The 27290-nt window shown below is 39.1% G+C and overlaps 1 protein-coding gene across 6 annotated transcripts in view; it reads left to right on the forward strand.

Annotated features, from left to right (window-relative positions):
- The window catches only part of FAM13C (family with sequence similarity 13 member C), a 118703-nt gene that overhangs the window by 48234 nt on the left and 43179 nt on the right, over window positions 1-27290 (forward strand). For all 6 annotated transcript variants that reach the window (XM_036222550.1, XM_016127624.2, XM_016127625.2 and 3 more), the window contains one exon: window positions 16658-16715. In XM_036222550.1, coding sequence (XP_036078443.1) covers window positions 16658-16715 — 58 coding nt within the window. The remainder of the gene's footprint in view (window positions 1-16657; window positions 16716-27290) is intronic.

A 27290-nucleotide genomic window follows, 5' to 3' on the forward strand; every position in this document is an offset into this window, starting at 1 on the left:
AATTGCTTTTTGCATGCTATCTCACACAGCCCTCACCGCTTCCTTATAAAGTGGGTACTCATAGCCCCATTTTATGGAGGAGGAGCCTGAGACCAAGAGACATTAAGGCATTTACCTGCTGTGGTACAAGTGAAAAAGGCTGAGCCAGAATTTGAATCTACAAATGTCTGATTATGACATAGCAGATGTGGCTTCTGTGCTGATCCAAGTACTGTCCTTAGGCCCTGAAGTAGGCCCAGGCTGGCCTCTCTGGTCTGCTAGACCTGCTAGAGACAGCCGTGGGTCAAGGGCAAGGACATGGGTAGAAAACTGTCTGTAGAAAGGTTGGCAGGGCATTCTGATGGGAGCCTGGTGTTGCAGCTGTCTATGGAAAGTCTCTTCTGGAAGTAAACAGCAGAAAGAATTCAACTGCTAGTTATGTCAGCTGTCTTTGTGGGATCTTGCATACAGTGTAATCATAGCCCTGACTCAGTGGAAGGGGAGTGCTGTACTTCTGAGAATGACCTTTAGACATTTTTTTCTAAGGTAGCAGAGTCTAAATGAATCAACAGCTACAGAGAAGATTGTGCTATGTAATTGTGCTTTAAAATATCCAACATACTAAATTTAGAATCATAGAGCCCCAAGAGGTTAATGGGACCCCAAAAGTAGGGTGATTCATTATCTAGCTGGATTCATGGGTACCTCTTACCAGCCTTCTCACAAGTTGCCATCTTTTATCTGTTTATTCTTACTTGACCTCAGGTCAAGTAAAACTCAACCTTGTCATTTCTTTGCTGATCAGGACATTCTCCCTCCTATTTGAGACTTTATTTCAATAAAGCTATTTTAGGCAGACTAGAATAGTCAGTGACCCTGTCTCCTCATACCAGACTAGTGACTTCCTGTCTCAGCATGAATGAGGCCAGCTATATTCCCATGCATATTACAAAAGAGTAAAAAAATAAAAAATAAAAACAAAAAAGCAAAACAAAACAAAACGAAAGTAAATCATTCTTATTTGTGTGTGGAATAATGTATGGTGGCCCTTTGGGGCGAATATTCTACAGAGGCCAATGGGGAAAAAATGGTATCGATAATTAACCTTTTTGAAGATACTTAATGTTTGGTAAACTTAAAACCACTTCATATCCCATTTACAGTGGGGAAGGTAAATGGTGATATTACTGTTATCAGAGGGCCAATCAGAATTTTAATAGAATTATGTAGTGGGAATCGTTCACATATGACTAGTAAGACTAAGGCTATTAAATTAGCATCTCCCTGAAAAGGTAACACATTGGAGAGCAATTCTTATATTTGGGGTTGCGAAGTTACAGTTTTATTCTGATTCTCAGGGATGTATGGAACCTTTCCTGAGGTGCGCATACACACAACAGTTTGTGTCAGATTTTAGAAGGTTCCTAAGTCTCTTCCACAAGTTAAGAAGAACCAGATATAAAGTTAGTGGGCAGTCTTCCTTATTAAGTCAGGCTTGTCTTGACTTTCCAACAGGTAGGCTACTTCTTGCAAAAACAGATCTGGTCTCTCTTCCTCTACCCCTAAGTAAACCTCTGTAGGACATGAAATACCTCATTGTCTTATTTTCCCCTTCTAGCCTCCATGCTGTGCTTTCACAGAGTTTAGCAGCATTCCAGAATATTCCATGCGACAATGTTGGCAATCAAGGATCTGATATTAAGTTGCAGATCAGGAGGCATGTTAGGCCAGTTATGCCTGGTACTATTAGATTTAGTATTTAGACTGGTCTGGTAATCTTTAAACTATAGTTATTTGTCGTAACTATGGTGGTGTCATCCAGGGACATTTTAATGGAACTTTAAAAAACATCTTAAAATATTATAGGGATTATGAATTTGGATGAGTTGGTGAAATGCGATATCAGGCTAAAAACAGCTTTGAGTCAGGTAGCTCACATTCCTCATAACCTTACTCTTCCGTTTTATGTTAGCATGTGGCCAGGTTCAGGCATATCATGTCCAATAGGATCTTAATAGAGACATGATACTGTAACAGGACACGCCAGATCTATGTCTGGCTCAAAGTGAGGAGAGAAGCCAGGCTAAATCTCAGCAGGTGTAAAATGGCATCTTCTTGGGGCTGGGGAGAGAATGTTAGTAGAATGAACAATTTGAAAAATGGGAGAGACATCTTTCTGCAGCAAGGAGCAGTCGAGTGACAAATATCACAAGTTATTTAAGTGAGACTTTAAGGGGTAGTCTTCAAAGAATGTATGCATTCTTGTAGAAGTGATATTTTGGAACTAATTATGTCATGGGGTGGGCATTGATCTTTCCATGCATGCCAAGGAAAAATAACTTCATACCTTCATCTCTCAGAGTATGTTCTATCTTCAGCACTTTCTAGCACACAGAGCCTTTATCTGTGTGTGTGGATAAGCTTCAGGGAGGACTATGAGTGTTTTCGCCTGTTTGAGTGTATATATACTATACTGGTTTACAGAGTCTACTATAACAAGTGAGCATAAACCTGTGGCTTAAAACAACACAACTAGATAATCTTATAGTTCTCTAATAAGACATCCAACATGGATCTCACTGGGCTAAAAAATCAGTGTCAGCAGAGACCTGCCTGTCTTTCTGGAGGCTCTAGGAGAGAATTGGTCCATTTCCTTGCCTTTTTTGTTTCTAAAAACTGCCCGCATTCCTTGGTTCATGGATTCTCCCTTTTTAAAGCTAGCAACCTTGTATCTCCCAGAGCATTCATTCATACATCTCCCTCTGACCAGGGCTGGGAAAGATTGTCTAATTTTAAGGATTCATGAGATTAGATTGAATTGACTCAGATAATGTGTACAGTCTTCCCATTTCAAGATCCCTAACTTAATTACATCTGCAGAATTCCTTTTGTCATGTCAGGTAGCATGGGGAGGAGGCAAGGAATGAAGACATGGATGGACATCTTTGGGAGGCATTATTTTGCCTACTACATATAAGTTTATTTTTTCAGGGAAAACTTCTAAAACATTTATCATAATCTCATGATACTCATGACCCCCCAAAAGCTTTGGAACCATTGTTTTAATCTCTTTCTACCTCCAAGTTTGCTTGCTCTTCTGAATTACCTCAACAGAGCCAACTTCACATACCAATAAAGCCCTCTCCACCCTCTTTCTTTGCATCCCTCCTCTACATGCCATGCCTCCCTTACCCATCCATTTTTTTTTTTTTTTGGCAATGTGTGCCCCTCCTCAGAGATCTCAAATCTGGATGTGTCTATAGTAGAAGTATATTTGGCTTTAAGATGTTCTAATTCAATATTTTAAAATCAGAAGATTTTTGGCACTCTTTTGAAAAATCTGAAGATGAGATAACTGAGAGTCTACGTTCTTGCAAGGCAACAATTAGCTGAAGCAAGTACTCCATTTTTTCCCATAATTTTCACCTAGGTCTTCCCATTTATTTATACCCTGTCCTTGGCTCCTACAAGTACTTTATTTATAATTCCTGCTTCGATCCTTTTCTTTGCAGCAACTGCTCATCCTGGGGACTCTAGCTACCTGGAGCTGAGCCCTAATAAGGTGATGGCTGACAGTGTCGTAACGCCTCCTTTTCTGAGCTGGTGTGTTTATAATTTAACTTGGATTTTCAGTGCACATGAGTGGAAGAATTGCACATTACACTACTCTGGAATGCTCTTCAGTACCTGGAACTTTTCAAAAACACTTAAAATTATAGAACTACAGTTAGAGCGAGAATGAAACTTTAGTGATCATTTAATTCAACCATCTCATTTTCTGTTTTGACACCCGCTGAAGCTGTGGTTTGCTTAAGCTCTCACTCCCCTTTGTAATAGAACCAAGATAAACACCATCAATCTGTTTAGAGCAGTCATTTGATGAATATTTATCAGTTTGATTGATTTTTATAGCTAAAGCCAGTGCCAATCCTACGAACAATTAGATATGACAAAGTGGAATTTATGAATGTAAGAGAATGCTAATGAATTAGGGTACTTATTACCTAGCAAAGTAAATTTACTTTTGAGAGTGATTAACTCACTTGTGTTTAAAATTTTGTATTAAAATTTATGACAGCATTAAATCTTTACTGTCATTAAAGATCTTGTCTGCATAAACAGGCTATTCCATTGCATTGTGTTACCACTAAAGTCGAGGGTTACTTTTGCTAATTAGAGTTCATTAGCCTCTTGTCTAGAAGTCCCCAGTTAAAGAGCCTTGAAGATTGGGGTATAGGTTAAGATAATGGCCCTCGATGGCTTTGACTATTTTTGTGACATTCCAGATGAAAGAAAAGCTTCTGTTGCTCTATGGAATGAGGAAGTTTTGTTGGCAGCCACTTTTCCATGGGGGATAAATCCTTTCATCTTTTGTTTTTGAGATAGACAACTTGTGTGTGTATGTGTGTGTTTTAATAGCTAATTGTTTCTTGTTTAAATTTTTTTTCATAGAAGCAGAGTCTTAATGAGTTCTGCTAAAAAGAGAAAGAATGACTGTTAAGAGAGTGAGCACCAGAGATTGCTAATAATAGGGAAGACAAGATTTGCCATCTTGAACTGTACCAGAGCAGAAGCTGTGCATGTTGCCAGCATGTTTTTTTTTTTTTTTTTGTCTTCTCATTAGTGTTCTCTTAAGGTTTCTTTTTTCTTTTCTTTTCTTTTCTTTTCTTTTTTCTTTTCTTTTCTTTTCTTTTCTTTTCTTTTCTTTTCTTCTCTTTTCTTCTTTTTCTTCTTTTTCTTTTCTTCTTTGTTTTTGTGAGGGCAAGGGGTGCACAGAGGATGAGGTAGAGATAAATATTAATAATAAAAAAAAAAGCTTGTCTTGCAATGTTTTGAGACTCCTTGGTGTACAGCTGGGTAATGAGAAAGTTCTAAAATAGCTTACATTGGGTATATTGCATTGGAAGGAAGCTGTAAATTGAGGATTCTTTTTCATCATCTCATTTTGCCTCCACCTCCATGGGCACAGAAACAATCTGGTGAAATGGAAAGAACATTCAAATTAAAAAATGCAGTTTCTTATCTCATGTCTGTCAGGTGACCTTGGTCACTTCACCCAAATCCTTAAGTCCCCTCCTCTAACAGGACTTTGGGTCAGCTGATTTCTAAGGCCCTTTCTGACTCTTACAATGAAAATGCTCAACGCTCTAGATGTTTAAAGGATTAGATATGGAGAGACTTTAGCTTAATAATATAAGCTCTTACAGTCATAGGTAAAAATAATTCCTCCTCCCTGCTATAGAGTATAAAAAAATTTCATGCCAAATCCGTAAACTGTGGATTGAAAAAGAGCCCACACTTGATTACTCTGGGAATAATCCCCCCCCCCCCTTTTTTTTGAGTAGTCTGCCCCTTGGTCACTTGATAAATTGTTAGTACTTCCGCTGCATGATAATTAGGTGTAAAGATAGAAGGGAAACTCAGACATTTTCTCATTAAAAAAAATAAAAAAATAAGTAAAACACAGTTATATTGCAGAATACAGAAAACTCCAAAGAAATAAAAATTTCTTGTAATCTTACTATTCAGATATAACCACTGTTACCATCACGATGTACATTTTTATGTTGTTGCTATTGTTTTAATGTGGGCATGAAAAATAACTGAATCTGAAAAGAGCATCCTGATATAGTAGGAATTGAATCTGTTAGAAGCACTTTTTATTTTAAGCTGGCCCCAGAGTATAAAGCCAGATATGAATGCATTCTGACTATACAATCTTTATACATAAGCTAAATAATAGACAGATGGGTTAATTATCACAAGGCTGGCAAGCTTATTTATGGCTAAGGTGAACAAATTTGATTTTCCATAACAAATATTCTGTAAGAAACATGTTTTACAAACTTTAGTGTTGTGGTAGCCCTGTGTTAGAAATAATATTTCTAGACGATTGGACAAAAAACTTTGTTCTTGACATCTCAACATCTTGGAAAACTTCTTGGCCTAACTTGGAGTAGATGAAAGAGGGAAATGTAAGTAGTGATTATAGCAGATAGAGTGTGTATAAACTGAAATCTAATTTAGAACTTTGTCCAGCCGGTTAAGTGTTCAGTGTTCTGAGGCCACAGGAATGAGGCTGTTCTTCAGCTAGTTCTTCGTCTTCCCAATGAGGCAGTGTCTACTGTCACCATATTCATCAACAGGGTATTCTTTTTCAATACTTATGTTAAATACACACACATATACACACATGTCATATATAGTGACACACACAGTTAGCTCCCACCTTTCTGCTTCCTCTATTTTTTTCTTTATCTTTAACGAATGCTAGATAAAAACAGTTTGGATTTTTTTCATATATATTCATATGTATGAATTTTTTCATATATATTCATATGTATGAATTTTTTCATATATATGAAATCTTAGAGATGCATTTCTATATAACTTTTTTGTCTCCCTTAATATTTTATTTTTCCATATAAAATATTCTAAAATATTAATGGCTGTGAAATGTTCCTTTCTGTGGATATACTATCATTTAACTAATTCCAAATTATTAGTTATTTTGGTTACTTCTAGGATTTATATTTGTAGATAGTATAGTATGAATCATTTAAAAATATTTTTATGTATATCCATTACAGTTTCCTGGGTTTGTGCTTAAGGGTAAAAGCTGTCAAGACATTGGATTTGAAATGGTTAACTGAAATCTTTAGGATATAAATTTTCCAGTTATTTGATAATGAAAGAAGATAGGAATATAATGGATAATTGATAACTTTGTGAGAACTAGATGGAAAATCATGTGGCTGGATTTCTGTATGTGATGAAATCACAGGATAGTGGCTCTGGGTGGAATGTTTGAGAAAATTTAGTCCAATTCCAACCTCCCTATTTTTTATTTCATCCATTAGTGCTCATAGTTTTCTGGTTCAGATTGTGTTGAGGGCAAAGTAGCTCTGGCTCTAACATTTCCAGAAGACATTTGGAAGCCATTTGAAATGTGGAGCAATTCTTGGTGATGTGGAACTGGCCCACACATCTCAGGGGCCCTGGCAGCTTTGGTGCTAGCCCGCCAAATACCAGTAGGCATCCCTAGCCTCTGAACCAATCACAAATATCCCCCAAGTTTCCTAAGCACTCCCTAGGGGACATACTACCACCTCTGGAGAAATGCCAATCTGAATGATGAATATTTAAAACTATATTTTATGAGAATCTTTATTAACATGGGTACATGTTTATGATCTATTTGTACATGCAGAAGCAATTACGTAACAATAATACAATGTGATTCTAATTTTGCTTACTGTATAACTAGATATAGAAACATACTAGAAAGATAAAAAACAATATTTTATTGGTGGTTACTTTCAGGTAGAATGATTATAGGTAATTTAAAAAATATTTTTTTGGTTTTGCTTTCTAAAAATTGCCCCATTGAGCTCCTATTAAGCTTTTAAATGAGGAAATTGCTTATAAATAAAAAAAAAAATAGTACATGCTGCTCAGGATATGGAACCATAATAAATTTGTTAAAATCTCTGCAATCATATTAAGTAATTTTATTTTCTATGGTTTTTTTTTTTTCTCCCAAACAATCTTAGCTTGTGGTAGACAGGAATATTAGGAGAGTAGCAGGAACGAATGGATTTATATTTAATTTTTCTTAACTGGAGGAAACTTAAAAGGTATTTTCAATGGTACCTGTGACTTTTATGGTTTGGATCATTTGAGATCAGAAAGGAAATATTAAAGATGATTTTTATAGGATCTGATGATGCTTAAAACCGCAAGTGTGTCCTAGGCACCTCTTATTTTGAGTGTTTTATTTTGTGGATAAAGGCAGAGCAAAGAAAGTTTCTTCTCATGCCCTTTGAGCAGAGCAAGCCTCTCAGGGACTGGTGTCTTGCCAAGGTCTTACCCAGAGAGCCCCTATGACCCTATAAGTGCCAGGGATAAAGGAAATGCCAGGGCCCACTCAGATGGGGCAGGGGTCTAAGAGGAGAAAGGTCGAGATGTGGAAGCAGGACTAAGGCCAGATTTCAGAGGCTTTGTATATAGTGCATTAAATTTAACACCAACGCAAGCAAATAATTTTGGCTACACCCATCCTATTGAATAATCAAAACACACATAATAGAGCTCCTGGCGTAAGTATGTGGAGGGCTAGTTCCCCTAGGGACAGGGAGGGTGTTGTCAGAAGTGGACTGGAGATGAAATGTGCTGGGCACAGGAAATCAGTACAGTGTTGAAGTGACTTGGGGACATGGGAAGAACTTGGAACTGATGGGAGAAGAGAATTAAGAACTTGTTTTAAGGTAACTACAAAAAAAGGGTCTGATGTGCCTGGTCAGACTGGCGTGAGACGGAAGCATGGAGTGGGGGCGGGGCGACCACGCTCCTCTGATTTGTCTCTCTGATCAGTGCTGATCCAGGTGTTATTTATATTGCACTAAGACCACGTCGGTAAGGACAGCTTTCTGTTGAAGGCACGTATAGCATTTGTTGTTGGCTTCAGAATGAAATAATAATGAAATTCCTAACTAACGTGTATTCCAGGAATAGCAGGAACAGAGGTGCGTGTGTTTTTAAGACATAGACAAAGGTCCATAAGGCTGGAGGATAGTGAATTGCAGAGTGAATGTGTCAGATGATGTCAGAAAGATTGGCAGTGGCCAGACTGCACAGGGCCTGGTCACCAGGGCATGGATTTCAGATTTTGTCAAAGTACAAAGAGAAGCCATTGGAGGTTATACAAAAGGGAATGACATGTTCAGATTTACATCTTTAAAAGGCCGCTCTAGGTAGTGTGTATTGTTGGGAAATAGGGAGACACCTTGGAGGCTAATGCATCATCCATGTGGGAGGCGATGGTGGCAATCAAGATGGCAGGAATAGGACAGATGAAGCTAGAAGACTCATGATGTTTCTCTTTTAGAAGACCCGTAATGTTTTCCTAAACCTTTATTGGGAACACATAGCATTTAGTCTTGTTTAACATTAATGCCTATTCAATTCCTTTCTGCTTTTTTTATTTTTTTAATGTCTCTTGTTTCTAGAGCTATCCTGATTCATGATTTAAAGTGTCAGAAGCCAGCTGACAGTCATCCGGGTATACATAATCACAGTGCCCAGTGCAATGAGTATTTAATATTCATCAAATATTCACCTGCCATTCAAATGATCCAGACTCCCTCACCATTACTTGTAATTCCCTGTGCCCTTCACTGCATCTGACCCTGAGCTAAATCTTCATTCGTGTATTTGTTTTTTTCTCTGTTCCTGACTATAAGCTCCAGAAAGACAGGGATTATGTCTACTTTGTTGCACTGCTCACTTTCTTACATGAGGTTCCTCTAGAAAGCAGAGCCTCATAGCAGGCCTTGGGTACAGAGAGGTGACCCTGGGAAGTAGGAAATAGAGACAGAGGAGGAAGAGCTGACAGCAGGTGACTGGAATTAGTCCCTTGGCACTTCCCTGAAGAACTACATAGAAAATTCTCAGGTGTAGCCCTCTGAAAATTGGGCTGCAGTATTTATCCACATACTCCTTTCCAGGAGAGGTAACTCTCCCATACTTGTGGGCTGAGGGAGCGAGCTCTGCCTCACAGAATCAATCCTTCAGGTAGAAAAGTGAAGAGACTTGGCAGGTGCTTGAGGAGGGATAAGGCTAGTGAGCAGAGCTGTCCACAGAGCTCATGCATCTGTTACAACCACTCTGCCTCCTGGGCTGAGCACTGCCTGGCACAGGGAGCTGTGGTCTAATAACAATTTATCAAGTGAATGGAGTAAATGAGATGATGCAAGCAAAGTGCTTTGTATCCTGCTCAGCAAGCCAGGTGCTGCTATCATTAGTATTAATAAAAATGTATTATTAAGGTCTTAGCTCCCACAAAGCCCCTGTCTTCAATATCCATTCCCAAGCTCTTCTTTTCTTGGTCACGGGTGTTTTGAACCTGCACATGACTGCACCACCTCCGTCCCTCTGCCAGTCTTCACACTGGCCTCGTGGGTCTGACTCACTGCTCCCCCATTGTCTGGGCATTGGTGTGGTTCTGGCTGTTTCTGGGCTCTGTTCCAGCCCACCAAGGTGGGGAGTGGTATCTATTCCAGTGCAGCTGGGCTGCCTTGTGTTTGCAGTTTCTCACAGTGTCCCCAGGGGCACAGCTCTTCCTTCTTCTGAAATGTGTCTGCTGGAAGGCCAGGCCAGAAACACCCAGGTCACTCCTGTACTCACAGAAGTCCCTCACCTGTGCCTTCTAGCCACTGGTCTCCTCCCACGTTGTTATACCTGGACCTTTTAGGATGTTTCCCAATTAAGAGTCCCCTGGAGTGCTTATTAAATATACATTATTAGTCCACTCCTCTGGAAATTCTGACTCAATAAGTGTGGGACTCAGGAATATATTTTTAATAATACTAGTTGATTCTAATCTTCAGAGAAGTGTAAGGTAGGAGGTGGGGATATGACCCATGTTCTAGCTATTAGGGTGTCATGTTATTATGTTCAGTGTTCTGTCTCCAGCTATGACATCCTTGTCTCCTCTATGGGAGTTCATTGACCTGTACAAATATGTACATTGGATTGGAAAGTTAGTTCCTGAACATCTGTTGACTTGTAGTTCTGTTTTCTGTCAGTGGTCTCTTTGGGAGTCATTTGAAGCTCTGCCTCGTTTTCTTTGTCTTTGAAGTTGGCTGCCCAATTTTTAACCTTTCTCCTTTAACATAGAGATTTGGAAAAAGCCAGTAAGAGAATGTCTTTAATACAACTGAGACTCTCTAGAGAAATAAACTTTATATTTACTGGTATTGCGGGTTGTTATTGTTGCTAATACTATTATTGGGATTTATTGACATCTTGTCTGTGTCTGGATGTAGAGCTATTGTTTGTTCATAAAGAATGTTTTGCTCAGAGGTTTGTTCTCTTGGGATATACCTTTTGTCTTCAAGAGAGTTTCAGGAAACAACAGTTACACAGCCAGCCGACAGTCATCCGGGTATACATTAGCGCATCCCGTGTTGCTGTCTAACACAGAGGCTCAATCTAATGCCAGGGAGTATCTGCAAATCTTGAGACGTGACCCATGGTAGGCACTGTTTAGCTTTAAGGTTCTAACTCTGTATAAAGCACTCCAAAAAGTGTGTTGGATGCTCTCCTTTTACTCTTTCTGCCCAGGTTTTCTAACTCTGGGTTAGAATGACATTTGTTAATCTTTAGCAGGTTTCCAGGCATGGATCCATGCTATAGTTCGAGGAGGGAGCATGAGTTTTACCATAATCATTGTACACACTCAGACATATACCAGAATTGGCACCTGCTCACGTGTGCCTACTATATGCCAGATGCCAGGATTAGCCCTAGTATAAAATGTGCAGCGAAAATCACATGGTCTCTGCCCCAGAGAGCTTACCATCATGAGAAAGAGACAAATCAAATAATTATACAAATATGCAGTTAGGGACTAAGATACTCTACACAGCAAATGTAGAAGATTGAAATACACTAAGACATATAAAAGGGGAAACTGATTGGTCCGGTACCTAATATCTAAAAGTTGGATGAGTTAATTAGAAGAGAAAGTGAGAGGGTAGAACCTATGGGCACAGGAACAGTACATACAGAGGCCTGAGGTGCAAAGGGACAAGGTACATGCAAGGAACCAGAAGAATGCCATGTAGTGGATGCACAAAGAGGGAGAGGGAGATGAACTGAGGCTAAAGATGTGGACAGATACTAAATCCTTCAGTATGTCATGGGATACTTTAAGAATTTTGATCTTTATTGTAAGTGCAGTGTATAGTGAAAGATAATGACAAGGTTGTTGTGTGGGGTTGGTTTGTGGAGGGTGGAGGAGAAGTAGGGAGACCTGGGTGGCAGTCCAGAAGAGAGATTAAGGTGGCTTGGTCTAAAGTGGTAGTGGCAGAGGTAGAGGGGAGAGGACAGATTCAAAAGTTACCTGGGATACCACACTGAAGGATGGTAATAAACAGGCTATTGGGTTTGGGGGAGAGCAAGTGTCAGATAACTCTCAGATGTCTTCCGTAAGCAATTGGGCAGATGGGGAGAAGATTTTCACTGAAATAGGGAATACTTTCATCTCCTAATTTAATTATGGATAGTTAAAATCTTGGTATAAATAAAAAATTTTATGCTAAAATACTGTTTCTTCACAAATCATCACATCTGTGGTTTGACGTTCTACTTAGCCAATAAAAATGTCTTAATGCTTTTTTCTTTGTACTGTTTTGAATTCTAGTCCACCTCCCAGGGAAAGGCCACTGCAGGACGACCCTACAGCCTGGCTCAGTATATGCTTTAGGGTTCCAGTAATGTGGGAACACCAAACATTTTTAGAAAAGCTGCACTTCAATTGGCTATCCATAGTTTTGCAGTCACAGAATCCAGGAAGAAGCTCTTTTAATATCAGCAAGCAATTTCGTGTTTCTCTGTTGAAAAGTGATTTTATTTTGAATTATATCATGGTGATGGCAGTCGTGGTGATGTGGTTGTGGTGTGATGGTAGCAGCGGTGATGTGGCAGCAATGGGGAGGTGATGGGGAGGTGGCAATTGGGGTAGAGGGTCGGGTGGATGTTGCTGGTAATGGGAGTGATAATAATGGTGGTAATAATGGTGGTGTTAATGCTCGTGGTAGTGGTAATGGAGGCAGTGGTGATGGTGGTGGTGATAATAATGGTTGTGGTGATGGTGGTCGTGGTGGTGCTGTTCGAAGGCATTGCACTTTGATCGTACTGAGGGCCATAATTGGGCTCTGACGAATCCAGGCTGCATTTCCCATTTTCTGGGCTGGGCCCAGGGGGCAGAAGGCAGGCCTGTACTGAAGTCGGCAGAGTGCTCTTACTGGCTTCTCGTCGCTCTCTCCAGAAGCATGCATTTGATAGAGATGTGCTTGGTTTGTTTCTCATTGTTGTTTTGGGTGAAGGGAGGCAAGAGAAGTGGAGGGAGTGTTTCAGTGTGATCCAGTTTTTGTGCTTAGGCCACCTTCCAGCCAGGATTATAAATGGTTCAAGTAGTATCTTTAAAGATATTTAAAAGAAAGGAATTTGAAACACCTAGCTATTATTTCAGTCCTCTTTTCTTCTAGGGAGAAGCTTTTGTTTCTGTTTCCTCTTCTCCATAACCTTTACCTTTTTCGGTCCAGTAACCTCTTATTTCTATATTTTCATTCTCATTATCCCCTGATGCCTGAGATTTCCTAGCAGTGTGAGTGAATTTGGGCAGTCTGGCTGCACATCCTATTCTTCTTGCCTTTCTTTCTTTTTCTTCCTCCGTATTACTTAGCATCTGTTGCACCATAGATCACTGGTTTATTTCTCTGAGTTTTCTCTCCTTCAAGAATAAATGAGTTCCATGAGGGTAAAGACTTTGTTTTATTCACTGTCTTATTCCCAACACCTGCAATAGTACCTGGCACAGAGTTGGTGCTTAATAATTGTTTAATGAATGGGTAAAGTTATTTAATTGCCCTGCCTCCTATTATGGCCAATTGTTATTTATAATAAGGCTAATCTCATAATTACCATGAAGATGAAATGAGATAAGTAAACTGTCTTGCAGTCCAGCTTGTCACGATAAGGGCTGGCAAATTGTTATGTTCTTCTGACATTCTTCTTTTCTGTGACTTCTTTCACTTGAGTATTTAGGATGCTACACTGTTTAGCTTTTTACCTCTCTAGTTATATCTTCACTTTCTTTTCTGCCCCTTACCTGGCCAGTTTCAGAGACCTGCTTAGTGGCCCTGAGTAAGGATGTCCTAGCTTTTATCTCTTTCAACTTATTTATTCATAAGGCTTTAATTATTATTAATAATAAAGCATACAATTAATTATCATCATTATGTAATTATATTATGGTATTATTTTTAGATATGATCATAGAATCCATGTGTTATTTTTAGTTATAGCTAACAGTAGTAAAAAGAATTTTTCATGAACTGTTCTTCACATCACGAATTATCCTATGAGGTAACTGTTATTATCTACACCTTACAGTTGAGGAAACTGAGCCTTAGAGAGGTTAATATCTTGTCTATGGGCATACACATCCCCAGTGAGTGGTAGATTAAGAAATCCTTCCTGGGTCTGCTTTTCTCTGTCTCTTTATTTATGAATTCATCCGAAAGACATGTACTGCACGTTTACCATATGCCTGGCACCATGCAAGATTTTCACCACACAATGAGGGAAAAAAAAACAATGCAGAATCTGTGACCGCTGTGCATCGCTGTCATGGTCACCACTCTCCCTCAGCTGAACATACAGTAGATCTCCCTTTCTGGGGTGGGCCCTGCTCAGCTCTTTTCACTTCCTTATTTTAGCCTCGCCTCAAGCTTCAAATATCCAAATATAAATTTGCGAATTGCCTGCTCTTCCCCTCTCATCAAAATTACATATTTTTCTATCTCCAATAGAAAAATGACCTGTCATTTTTCTTGTCACATAGGCTCAAAACTTTGGAATAATTTCGATTACCCCCTCTCTTTTGTTCTATACTTTGAATCCACACCTGAGAACTCTTGTTTTTGTTTTTGAAAATGTCTCTCTGTTCTGTCTCTGCCTCCCCAGTTCCTCTCCACCATTCTAATATCAGCTCCTGTGTGCTGATCCTTGACTAACTGAAATAACATCAAGGCTGGGTGTTAATTAGTTTTATCCTCTGTTTAAGATGCTACTGGATTGTAAGCCTCCTAAAGGCATAGATACTGCCTTTATCTCCCCAACACTATACCAGGCACATGGGAGATATTCAGATGATTATTAAATTCAAACACCTTTGATACTTAGACCACACTTCTCTAACTTGATCTGGAGGTTTGTCTGGAGATCGTGAGTAGTTTTCCTGGAAGATTGTGTGAGTATATTACTTGTAGGCTGTTCTATGCATCTCAATAATATATGCTATATTTTAAAACTAAGTCTAAATCTGCTTTCTTCTATTAATGTTTGTTACTCGTATATTTGTTTTACCATCTACTGGCACCAAAGCCTTAGGGAAATTTATAGTTGAAAACTGGTAAGTATTCTTTCTGTTAAAGAACACTGCTCTTCCATTACTACAGGAACACAGTTTGAGAACCACTGTAAGATACAAAAAAATTATGAGCCATTCAGAGTTTCAGATGTTATTGAGTAGGAGGGGTTAATCCCTATCCGCAAGAGGGATCCCCTATTTTTCGATAAAAAGCTGCTTTTTATTTTCTGCAGCCCTGAAATCACTGCTCAGAATCTTGATGGGCACAGGATGGGTGTGCCGGCGGTTCTCTTCCTTACTTTATTTTTTTCTTCACTTGCATGATCTCTGTCTGAGCTCATGGTTGGGACACAGCCTCTTCTCACACCCAGGGGGGACATGCTGGCTTGTGCAGAGATGATAGGCATCAGTGTGACCTTCACAATTTTGTTTTACCATCTCCTTATTTTTCTCATTAGAAATAAATTCTTGGTACAGTCAGCAGTGCCTGTGATCTGAAAGAACTCTGCATTCTTAAGAATATTTTCAAGTGAGGCTTGTGGCATTTCTAAATGTGCATCCTGACTTTTAGAAATCATTAATCTTATTGACCATTCAAAGGACATGTATGCTTTCTTCAGAGCTCAAATTGAGGCAGATAATAACTGTAAATAATTATGTCCCCAAATAAATCTTTTTATAAATGACTTAACACTGACTAAATCTTTTATCCATTAAGATAGCAGGCCTTTTTATAAGGATAATAACTATAATTGAATATGTTTATTATATAATAGCCTGCAAACTGCTGCAGAAAAACTTGGATGTTATGTAATAGATGCCATTGGACCATAGCATTTGGCGAATCATGATTTGGGGTGAAGCATATGCCAGTAGCGGAGTTTTTTGTTGTTGTTGATTTTGTTTTTAAACTAAAAAAATGATTTGGAGTAGATTTGCCTGTTTTAAGTTTTTTTTCGTTCTGTTGGGAGCTCTATAGTGGCAAAGCGAGCTTCACCATGTTATCCAGCAATTGCTGTAACATTTATTGTGTAAGTTAAGAGGATGAAATTGCCAAAAGCTCTCTTCAGTGAACAAATGGTGTCATTTTATAACAACTGTATCAGATCACATTCATTCATTCATTAAAAAAAAAAAGCTTTTGTTGGAGGAATGAAAAAAATACTGAATTTTAACTGAGGGTTTAGGAATGTAGAAAATGGATATAATCACCAATTTCTTGGAGCTTACATTTTAATGTGAAAATGTAAATAAACTATAATTTCTGATAGTGATAAGCAATCAGAAGAAAATCTAAAGACCCTGTGATAGAGAGTGAAGCAGAGGGGCACTTGTAGTTAGGAAGATCAGGAAGGCCTCTATAGGGGGAGCCGAGCTGATGCTTCCATGCAGAGAAGAGGCAGCTTTATGAAGACGTGGTGGAAGAGCTGTCTCGAACAGCAAGTGTGAAGGTTTGACCAGGCAACCAGCATTATGTGTTGAAACAGAAAGCCAGGGGAGATGGAGTGTAGGTGACAAGGGTGAGAGAGAAAGAAGGTGGGTCCAGGAGGGCTGTCAGGATCCAAACACCGTAATGTGTTGCAGACTATTGTAAAGTCTAGATTTTATTCTAGGAACAGTAGGACAGCAGTGAAGGTTTTTACCAGGGGTACAACTAGATCCGTAGCTGCCAGCTTCAAATATGCCTTGTTGAAGAGTTTTTTATTTTTAATTGAAATAATTTTCATTTGTATTTTATAGACTAGACCAGAAGCCTGCCATTTTGCCAAAGGATGCTTTTGAAACTCGGCAGGATGAGGTAGGTGCAGTCATTGCTGGTAGTATGAACATGAATTAGCCGATCACGAACTTTATTATTCTTTTTCTGGTACTAGGAATCCTTTCTGATTAAAAGTTTAAGTATTTTTGCCCTTAAGTGAACTTGTTTTCCTTATAGTTCTTTGATTTACGTTTTCCTCGCTTTGGAACAGATACATTTAAAATATTATTTGCAAGATTGCTCACTATGTCTTGGACTTAAGCCAAGGGCAGCAGTCATTTCGTTACACTCTTCAATTTGCTTCAAGAGTGTATAACCATGGCTATAACAGTTATATTTGTAATATTTTCTCTTATTTTTTCCCCTCTCCCCGCCCCACTCTCCCCCTTTTCCCCTATTCCCCTATTCCCCCTCTCCCCCTCTCCCCCTCTTTTCTTTTCCTAACGGCTTTTGCAGGCTCAAATATAATCATGCTTACTATTTATACATGGAGCATGAGATAGTGTGGCATTTGCAATGTGGTCTTAGTATGCTTTGAGACACTGAAATCATATTTTCCAATCCAAATGTGAACTGGACGTCACAATGTTAATAAGCTCATTTTAGATTTTCTTTGAAATATGTAATTTAATTCTTCTGCTGGAAATTAGTATAATACAATAAGGATTCGTATTATGAATGCCTTGGCTTAAAACATTAATTGGAAATACTCTGTCTAGTTTCTCTTGTCCACATTGTATAATTAAGGAGCAGTGGGTAGTATATCTGATTAAGATCATAGCAAAAAAAGGAAAAGCCTTGTCAGTCAGATGCCAGGAAGAGAAATGATGGGCTTCAGGCAAATTGTCATTCGAAGATGTATCTCTCTTCCCTCTCCAAAAAAGTAATTAACTGAATTTAGGAGATTTTCTTTTTTACTGTATTATTTGTCAGAAATGAATAGCCAAAGGTAAACAAGCTGCCTGATTAAATCAAGTTAAATAAATAACTAAAGTTGTGGAAAATGTTCTAAAGGTAATATAGAACACTCCTTGTTACTTCTTTGTGTATAGAGACAGTCTTCAAATTCCACAATCTCACTCATGTTAACAATAGTGAAAAAGAATTTAAGAGAAAAGAGGCAAGAGCCTGAATCAATGAATGCAGTTGATTGCCCCACTGTGAACAAGCAAAATGCTGGTTGTAAAGAAGCACTTGATTTGTTTTGACATAAGTGACTAGAAAAGTGAGGTAATTGTAAGAGTCAACTTGTGATAGGTTTCAAATATTTGGTAGAAACTCTAGTTTGTGAGCTGGAAACTCATGAGATTACTTGAGCATTCTCAAATCACAGTTGTAAAAAGCTCTATTTGAAAATCTGCTTTTCTGTATTCTTTCACTATATTGTATTTGCAAATTATATGATATGTGGTGGCTCACTGCTCTGGGATTTCATGGATGCAAAGAATGCTGAATGAAGATGTGTGTCCAAAAGAGTTCGTAGGGCCATATTTTAAATGTGCACTCTTCCATGAAAAGGGGGTGCTGCAGATACAGACAGGTTGATAATAGTGGGTGTGTGCTCAAAGTGGTTGTTCTGACTGGGTAAATTGTGAATACAGATCTACATCCTTTCATGCAGTTTTTGTTATGACTAAAATTTGGAGGCCATACGAAACACTTAAGAGGGAAGTGTGAGTGGGTTCAAGGTCATAATGGGTTCAGATGCATCGATGTAGACATTCTATAGAGCAGGAATATATTTAGCTGGGTCATTCCCAGCATTCCCCAAACTTATGGAACACCACACTCTTTTATGAAAGAACCCTATAATAATAATATTTCTTTAGGCAACAGAGATTCTTGAGCCTCACGAGAAGCATGGTCCACAAATATTTTCCTGATATTTCTATGGACTCTAATGTTGTATATAAATAATAACATTTTAGAATGCTATGTATGTATGCTATGTATGTACTTTGTATTTTCCCCAAATTTCACATTAGTATTTCACTTCTGACTTTTGAACTGCTGATTTCTGCTTGCTTTGTCACAGATAGATGGGGCTCAGCTTAGTTTGGTTCCAGCGCTGGTACTTGACCCAAGGTCTCTCTCCTATACCCAGTAAGGTTGATACATGGTATGACATATCTACATATGAGCATCTGTCTCTTTGTGTGTCTCCCATACTTTCCCAGTGAACTGAAAAACTCACGTCTTGTCTTCACTTGGCATGTGTATAGATTTGATTCCTGACAGTCTCACATTTTTTCTGCCAGTCTCGAGCTCCCAGTTTTTGACCTTGGTTCTCTTGCTAGGACTTGTGGCTCCATTCCATGAGTTTCGGTGTCTCTGGGACTATGCTATAGGAGTTAGTTTCAGAAAAACTGATTAAGTCTTCCTTCTGCCGTTGACTTGAGCTGCCAGACTGTGACTCTGTGAGGTATCAGGAGATCCACTGGAGTCTTCTGAATCCTGATCTGTTAATATCTCATTTACCTTAATCCTTGATTTTAGTTATTCTCCCATGTTCATGTAATTGATAAGCATTCAATCAATCGAAAGTGGTTGAAGGGCAAGTGAAAAAAAATAATATTATTTGCCCTCTCAACATCCTAGTAGATTCCATTCCTGGCTTCAGTTCCAATTGAGAAAAATAACATATATAAAGAAACCTAACATATCTTCCATTCCCTGAGAAAATATGCCATAATGGGTCCTCAAACTACTTTTTCTAGTTCCCAGACTGCATTTCATAAAGCATCACATCGACTTCTTTTAGTTTTTCATTTTTAAAATTGGGACAGGAGGTTTTGAATTTGGTTGACTCTAGGAGTCCTTTCAGTTTTAACACTCATTGATTCCAGTTTTCCCTCCCATTTTCCTAGTGCTTTTAGAATTTAGTTATAGGTTCCCATCAGGCATGGAATGAGGCAAGTTACCCCGGAGTGACTCTGGAGTAAAGCCTCCTCAAGGACAACCTCCTGAGGCCTGGTTTTGGGAGTGAAAACTAAATAGTACTATAAAAGTGACATATGTGATTAATGTAATTAATTATGTAATTATCAGTCTTACATGAGAAAGGGGCTACATGATCACAGGTGAAGACTGCAGCCGACTGAGGGTCTGCAATAGTACAGTCCTCTTGAGGAACAGACTGAAGCTCTGGATCAATTTGGACCTTTTGTCTAGTTCTGTCCTTGTGCTTGCCCAATCCAATTCTTGTCATCATCCTATAGAAGGAAATGGTGACATTAAAAAATGTGCATGACGTCTGTGCTCAGAAAAAAATGCTTTATTATCTGATAGATATTTTGAAAGTATTCTGCACTTAACGTTAAATAAAGCAAGTTTCTGCTGAGTAAATAAGAGTTGTTTCCATTTCACTTTTAACCTGGAGTTCCAAAGGTCCTAGAGATAAGGTAAGCCACAAGGTAACTGGCTCTAAAAGAAAAATTTGTCTTTGGTTGCCCTTCCATAGACTTCTTATTTCCCTTCCCTTTGCGGATTGTTGGCTTTGAAACCGTCTTGTGCTGGTGTAAATCAATCTACAGTTGATCCTTTCCATGTCTAAGGAGCCAGTTTATAAATCTTAAAAAAAAAATCTTGTCATGGGTTAAGTCTATCCAAGAGAGATATGTCAAGCACAAAAAAAGCAGATATGCAATGTTGGAATGGGAAAATGAATAAATACTACATCAGTCTTTTGTCCACAATAAGCTCTACAACTCTAATGTGAGGATTGTAAGGTGGCGAAGTATTAAGGGGTAGTTGAGGGAAATACTTCTGGCTTTTTTTCTTTTTTTTGATGTGTGTCCCTAGATCAAACTGTGGTGATATGGTTCTCATTAGGTAAGAAATCTAAGTAGACAATTGATTGTTAGAACACAGAGGAATCTAGAAACTTACTATAAGAGGATAGAATAAGTTCACTTACAGGATAGAATGAAAGAGATGGAAAGGATGGAGGTTGTTGTTAGAAGTTTTGAGACCCTGAAAGTTTGTGGCAACCTTCTGAGATGGCCAGCCATAGTTGAGTGGAAGTGGTATGATAATTGAAGGGGCTGAGGAATTACAGGGCCAGATATTAACATGGTTATCCGCCTGACATTGAAGTAACTCAGTCCAAAAGGGGCCACTGATGGAGAGGAAGAAACGCACCCAAATGGAAGTGACTGAATTGTATGTATTTGGGTCATGGAATGGGAAGAAAGACATTGCCTTTTGTAGGAGAGAAGAAATGGATGGACTTAGCAGTGAGGGTCAAAGGGTAATGCTAATCCATCCTTTCCACCCTGTTTCCCCCTTTCTAACTTTGAGAGGGAGAGTAGGAAAAGGAATGGTTTCTGGAGGTGGAGAAAATTTTAATCCTGTTGTTCCTTCATGAGAAGAGTTGATACAGAAACACTGGCTATGCCATTTCACTTGGTAACCAATAACTACCTAATATATCTGAAAGAGGCCAACACTCACAAGTTCTCTGATATCATATTGTGCTTCTTTTACAAATACTTAGAAAAAGAGGATAATAGCATCTTTATAATGAAATGAATATTCTGAAGTGCGACTCTATTCTGAAGACTTCATTATGAGTCCTTTTTAGATTATTGAATAAAATCAAAATATTTTAGGTGTTAATTGGCACTTCAGGGCATCCTAGAGATGTGTTCTACCCCTAAGGGTGTTTTGACTTTACCAAAAATAGCTGGGACATTTTCAGATTTGTGTGTGGTATCACTCTCATTGATTGGTGAAGAGCGAGAGAAAAAGGTGCTCAGAATAAGATTGGATTTAGTTTTGTGCTATACTGTATTCTGACCGAGGCTCTACTATAAAGGTTCAAAACCCTTAGGCATACAATTAGAATTTTCAGGAAAGGTCTATAGCATAGGAAACAAATGTAATAAATTATTAACATGCAACAAATGCTTAATAGTGACTCATTACCAATAACAAAACATTAAACCACGAATTTCTTGTAATCACAGTTATTGTATGAAGGGGACATCTGTTTTTCTTATTTAGCTGGCTATGAAAGAGATCTACCCAAAATCAACATGAAAGATTCATCTTTCCTTCACATGCTAGTCACTCCTTATTTGTTGATTTATGCCAGTCAAAATAATTCCACATCAGCCTAAACACTGAAGATATCTCCCTCTTTAAAGTTTATGAGGAGCAAGGAATCTTTTACCACTTTAATTTTATTAAAAGTACACCAATTTGCACAGTTGCAGTGCCCCTTTTTGAGCCTATGTGCATGTTTATGTGTGTGTCTACATGTGAAGGAAATGATTGTCTTTTTTACCATCCATAGTTTTAGCATATAGGTATTTGGGCAGCAAGCCATTATCACACTTACTGTTTTGTTAGAGATGCGTTTCTCCCTCCAAATTGTTTTCATTTTGAAAAAATTGTCCAGAAGAGTCTCTCTAAGTCCTTTGATACTCCTGAGTTGGCAAAATGATATTATTTCTGTAGAAGTAGACAGCTATATTTTTCTACTGAAATGAAAACCCTCTCTATAGGGTTGAGCCTTAATTCAGGATTGATTGAGGACTTTTTTTCCAGGAACCTGGGTTTTTTGTTTTTTGTTTTCTTGTAACTGAAAGCCAGTTCAACCTGGCTTTACTAATAACAGGATTTTGTTCATTCACAAAGCCGAAACTTTAGTATCAAGATGGGCTTCATGTATGGCTAGATTTAGAGATTAAAGACTTTTCATCTAGATGCCATCTCTTTCTATCTCTTGACTCTGCCTTTCTATATGGACTTTATCTTTAGATCAACCCCTCACTAGGGACACATTATTTGTACAGCTGGTAACACCAGAGTACATTAGCTTTCTATTCCTGTGTAACAAATTACCAAAAGCTTAGAGGCTACTCATTTATCAATTTACAGTTACATAGATCATAAATTTGGGTGGACTCAATTGGATTCTCTATTCAAGGTGTCACAAAAACTGAAATTAACTGAAATTAGCTGCAATGGACTCTTATCTAGTGATTCTAGGCTTATGCAGGTTGCCTGAATTTACTTCCTTTCAGTTGAAGGACTGTGATCCCTGTATCCTTGCTGATCATCAGCTGAAGGCAGCTCTCAGGTTCTAGAGGCTGCCCACATTCCTCCTTACATGGACCCCTTTATCTTTGAGCCAGCAACACTAAATCCTGTGCTCTGAATCTCTCTGATGTCTTTTGCCACCAGCTGGAAGAAACCCTCTGCTCTTAAAGGGCTCACCTTATTGGGTTAGGCCAACTCAAATCTTCTCTGTATTCTTGGTCAGTTGAGTTAGGACTTTAATGACATCTGCAAAATCCTTTCATAGCAGCACCTGTATTAGTGTTTGATTGAATAACTTGGGTCTAGGAATCTTGGGGCTATCTTTTGGATTCTGCCTACCACACAGTGAGGAGAGTCTTTCTTTCTAGCTCTGAGTCTCATTCATCTTGCTTGGGGGCATGTGGCCCATTCTTGAGCTAGTCATTATGACTTTGGCATTTGGAATAAACTAGTTGGCTAGACATAGACCATATTTCCCACTTTAGATCTGGGAGGGCCGTTATCAGAAGTTAGGTCAGTGGACGCTGAGCTGCATAATACTGGTCTCTGGTAGCATAATATCTAAGGTAATTTTCCTCTGTGCTGGACCATTGCAGGATGCCATTTGGCATTTTTCTGGTAGTTTTCTGGGCTGAGATAATGTGACCTTGCCTCCCTACCAATATTTCTTCCTCAACTGAAAGCTGAAATGGTGTCCTGTGATTCATTTAGTTTTAGCCAAGTTTTCTTGTCACTATCAGTGAGGATGTCCTTGGCTAATATGGTGATGGTGTGAACCCTGGTTTTAATTCTCAGTTGAATGAACTACAGAGCAAAGAAACTCAGAACTGTCTCCAGACCTGGTTTATTCTATTCTGTCATTCAGATGCAACTCTCAAGTCTGGCTTCTTGTTTCCAGGGGAATCGGTTGTGTAGTCTTCATTCTCCAGGAGATCCTTAGAGTGGTTTGGCAGAAAAGGCAGAAGCCATGCCAGCAGCTGCCCATATTCTTTCTTGCCTGAAAATTAACTTGGAGAAACTTGAGAGGTATTGTACTGAGCAGAGAAGTTGTGGCAAGACTTCTCATAGGTGACCCACCTGTGTTTGCCTCTCGCCTCTGAGCCTTCCCTATCTCAATTCTTTTCCTTGTTGCTCTTTCATTTACTCCTCTTCACACGACTATTTTCCTGCTCTCTTGTGGAAGGCTAGAGGGAGCTGTACTTAGTTCAGTGCTTCCCAGGTGTCAGCCTGTGTTGTAGCTAAAAGAGGAAAGTTAGAACAATGTAGTTAGTTTTCCATAAGGTTAAAGTTTATAAACAACTCTTTAATTTAGGGATTATTCTTAATTTTATTTTGTAATAACATAATGGGAACAGTTGCCCCCTACATGTTCTCACTTGGCAAAATATGAAGCTAACAGTTTTTATGATAAATTCTACTCCCTCCACCCTTGTCAACTTTATATATATTTCTGCTGGTCCTAGACCACAGTTTTGCCTGAAAACTGTGACTTTTTGGATATTTTTTCTAAAGAGTAATTTTTTTTTCAACAGTAGTTACTGAGAAGTAAATTTGTACCCAGCTCCAGGTTCAGTACTGGGACAGGGTGTGGGGGCTGCAGTAGAAGAATTAAATTTGTCATCTGCACTTTTCAGGGATTTAAAGTGACAGATATAACTCAATATCCTAGAGTCTGGCCTTGCTAGTGTTGGTATCTTTTACTCTTTTTTGGAAATTGTCGGTTTTTTTTAGAGCTATAAAAGTCAGATTTTAAGGCAGTCAAAAGCTTAATTTTCATGTTTTCTAACAAAATAGTAGTATATGAGGAAATGGCTAATGCTTTTTAGTGTGACCCACCATCTTTAGAGACATTAGTAGATAATTTGTTTTATATGGCATGTGACATATGATTCCCAGTGGGTTGCTTATTGATTTCTAATGTTTATAATTGAATTTAGGAATTAAAGTGGTCTCATCAGAAAAAGTAAAGAACCTACACGCCAGCATAATTGGATGGTTTTCCCACTGACACAGAATGAGCCAGTGATAGATTTGCAATTAAAAGCCCCAGTGGGCCCTCTACTGTGCACACATCTCACTGAACGTAGTTTTTAAACAGAATATTTTTCAGGACTAAAAGAAATTGGAACTTAAGTAGCCATAAGTAATAGCTGTAGAGGCTACAATACAGACTAAATTTGAGGACCTAGTCTCTGGGATATAACTGATGTTCTGGAAAAAATGATTTGTTAGGGGTTTGTCCATCTTAACGCCTGTGTTTTTGGATAGTTTTCTAGAAACTCCTAAAAGAAACTATTGAAGTCCATTCTATGAGTTGAAAATGAGACATTCTATTTTTAGAAAGTCAGTGTGTTATCCAGAAAAGCTCAAAGTCCTAAATTAAAATGTGAGTTTATAAAATGATTATTCTCTCTCAAACATCTTATTTTTATTGTTTATTTGATAAAGTGAACATAACGAGAACATCACAATGAAGTAAAACTAGTACAGGACTCCCCCCTCCCAGGTGGAAATCATCTGACTGGAAGGAAATTTGGTTTTGGTTATAGTGTGTTGTGGTGGTATTGCTCTTGCTTAAAAAGAAGTGTTGCTAGCATCAGAATGGGACCTGGATCTTCTTGTCAACAGAGGGCTACTTGAAGTGAATGGCTTGTTCTCTTACACTGAGTTTCTTCGTTGGGGACTGCGGGACAGTGAAGGCTGACCATCCCAAGCAGAGGAAGCCAGGATGGGCTGAGCTAAGGCGTGTCATCCTTCAGTTAGACTTGGCCGCAAACACGATGAGACAAAGCAACACAGGCCCCACAAGGAGTAGCCAAAAGCCCACTGTCCCTAGGGACATGATGAATTTGGTGTTTTCTTGTGGCCATCACCACTGGAAGAAGTCCTACTTTTTATGGCAAGAATATCCAGAGTAGAGCAGCAGCAGCAGCAGGGCAGGAGGAAACACTGCCTCACTTCCGAGCACTTCACGCTTTTTATTTCTTGGTTCAGGGCTTCGGCTCTCAAGAAGAGGCCAGGGCAGGAGGCTAATGAAGGTGTCAGAGAGCTGGGGATCAGAGAAAAACTAGTGTTCCCAGTGCAGGTGGAGCTAGGCAGGCAAGCAAGGCAGCATTTAGTGTAGGTCAAGGCCATAGAAAATAGGGAAATATTTCTAAAAGTGCCGACCTTGGACTTTCTGCATCTAAATGACCCTGCCCCGATCCACAGAATTCAGGTCTCAGAGGCAGTTCCTACCTGGGAGTACACATCTTTAATAAACAGCTAAGTGATCTGTAAGTGTTTTAAAGTTTCTGACCAGAGCAGCAGTGAGGCGGGACGGGGTGAGGGGAGGTCGAAATTGAATACTGCATAAGGATTCAGGAAAACAAAACTCACATACAATGGCAGTCTCTTTATTGGTTGCCTCCTGTTCTACTCATTGTGCTAGGTCCAGCAGTGAACAATGGAGGCATGATTCCAGCCCTTCTGGAGTTGGAAAGAGCCAATAAACAAGTAGACAAATAAAATGACATATTATAGTGAGTGTTAGAAGGAAATAAACAAAGTAGTAACACAGAAATCGGGGCACCTTGTTTAGATAATGTAATCAGGATTTGTTGGAAATTTGACCTTGAAGCAACTACAGCTGAATCGGGCTTGGGGCGATGGGGGCAGGGAGCAGGTAGAAAGGAAGGGTTATGTGTGTGCACGCGCGCGCACGCGTGTGTGTGTGTGTGTACGTGCGTGCACACACACTCACACACATGCATACACTTTATGGGAGGAGTACACATGCACAGGAAACACGAAAGCTCAGGGAAGAAGAGTAGTAAGAAGACATGGGGGTGTTTAGAGACTGAGTTGTACCCCAGTTTTGAGCAGATTTCCCATTTGAGTTTGCTTCATAACACTATAGAGAAACTATATTCAGTTGTCAAATAGATAAAGGGATGGGAGAGGGCCACTAAACCTCTTCACAAGAATTAAAGTAAGCTGTCTCTCCTTGTGAATTGCAGACCAAGGCACCCCAAAATAGTAGTTAACCATCGAGCCTGTGTGGGTGTTCTCCATTCCTACCCAACTAAAGCGGGACCTGGTAATTGTAGAGGAGAGAAAATGAGTGGAGTATTTTTTAAAACAAGCAACATATTTTCCATTATGTAAAAAAGAAAAATTTGCTTTTAGAAAACCACACCTAGGTGTCCTGGACTTCTCTCTGGCTTCTTTCGTAACCAGATGAGAGAGTTGGGGAATCAGAGGTTGTTGTTCTTTAGAGGATCCACCAGCCTTTGCTCGGTTTTCCTGCAGATCCTAGAGACCCAAGCAGGGAGACTTTGAATATAAACCTGGAAAACCTCTAGCAGGCTGACCCCCAAAGGATGGGCCAGAGGCAGCCTTACAGGGAGCAGACGTCCTAATAAGGGAAGGGCTGAACTGAGGTAACATTAAGACCACAGGAATTGACTACCCTTTGGCATGGCTGGAGAGTGAAACAGCTGCTTACTCCCTCCCCAGGCTCGCTGTTTCTTTCCTCAATGGCCCTGTGGCAGTTATAACTCATTATTGTTTGATTCGTTTGGTTGTTTA

The sequence above is a fragment of the Rousettus aegyptiacus genome, unplaced genomic scaffold, assembly GCF_014176215.1.
Source record: "Rousettus aegyptiacus isolate mRouAeg1 unplaced genomic scaffold, mRouAeg1.p scaffold_m13_p_6, whole genome shotgun sequence".
Lineage (NCBI taxonomy): Eukaryota > Metazoa > Chordata > Mammalia > Chiroptera > Pteropodidae > Rousettus > Rousettus aegyptiacus.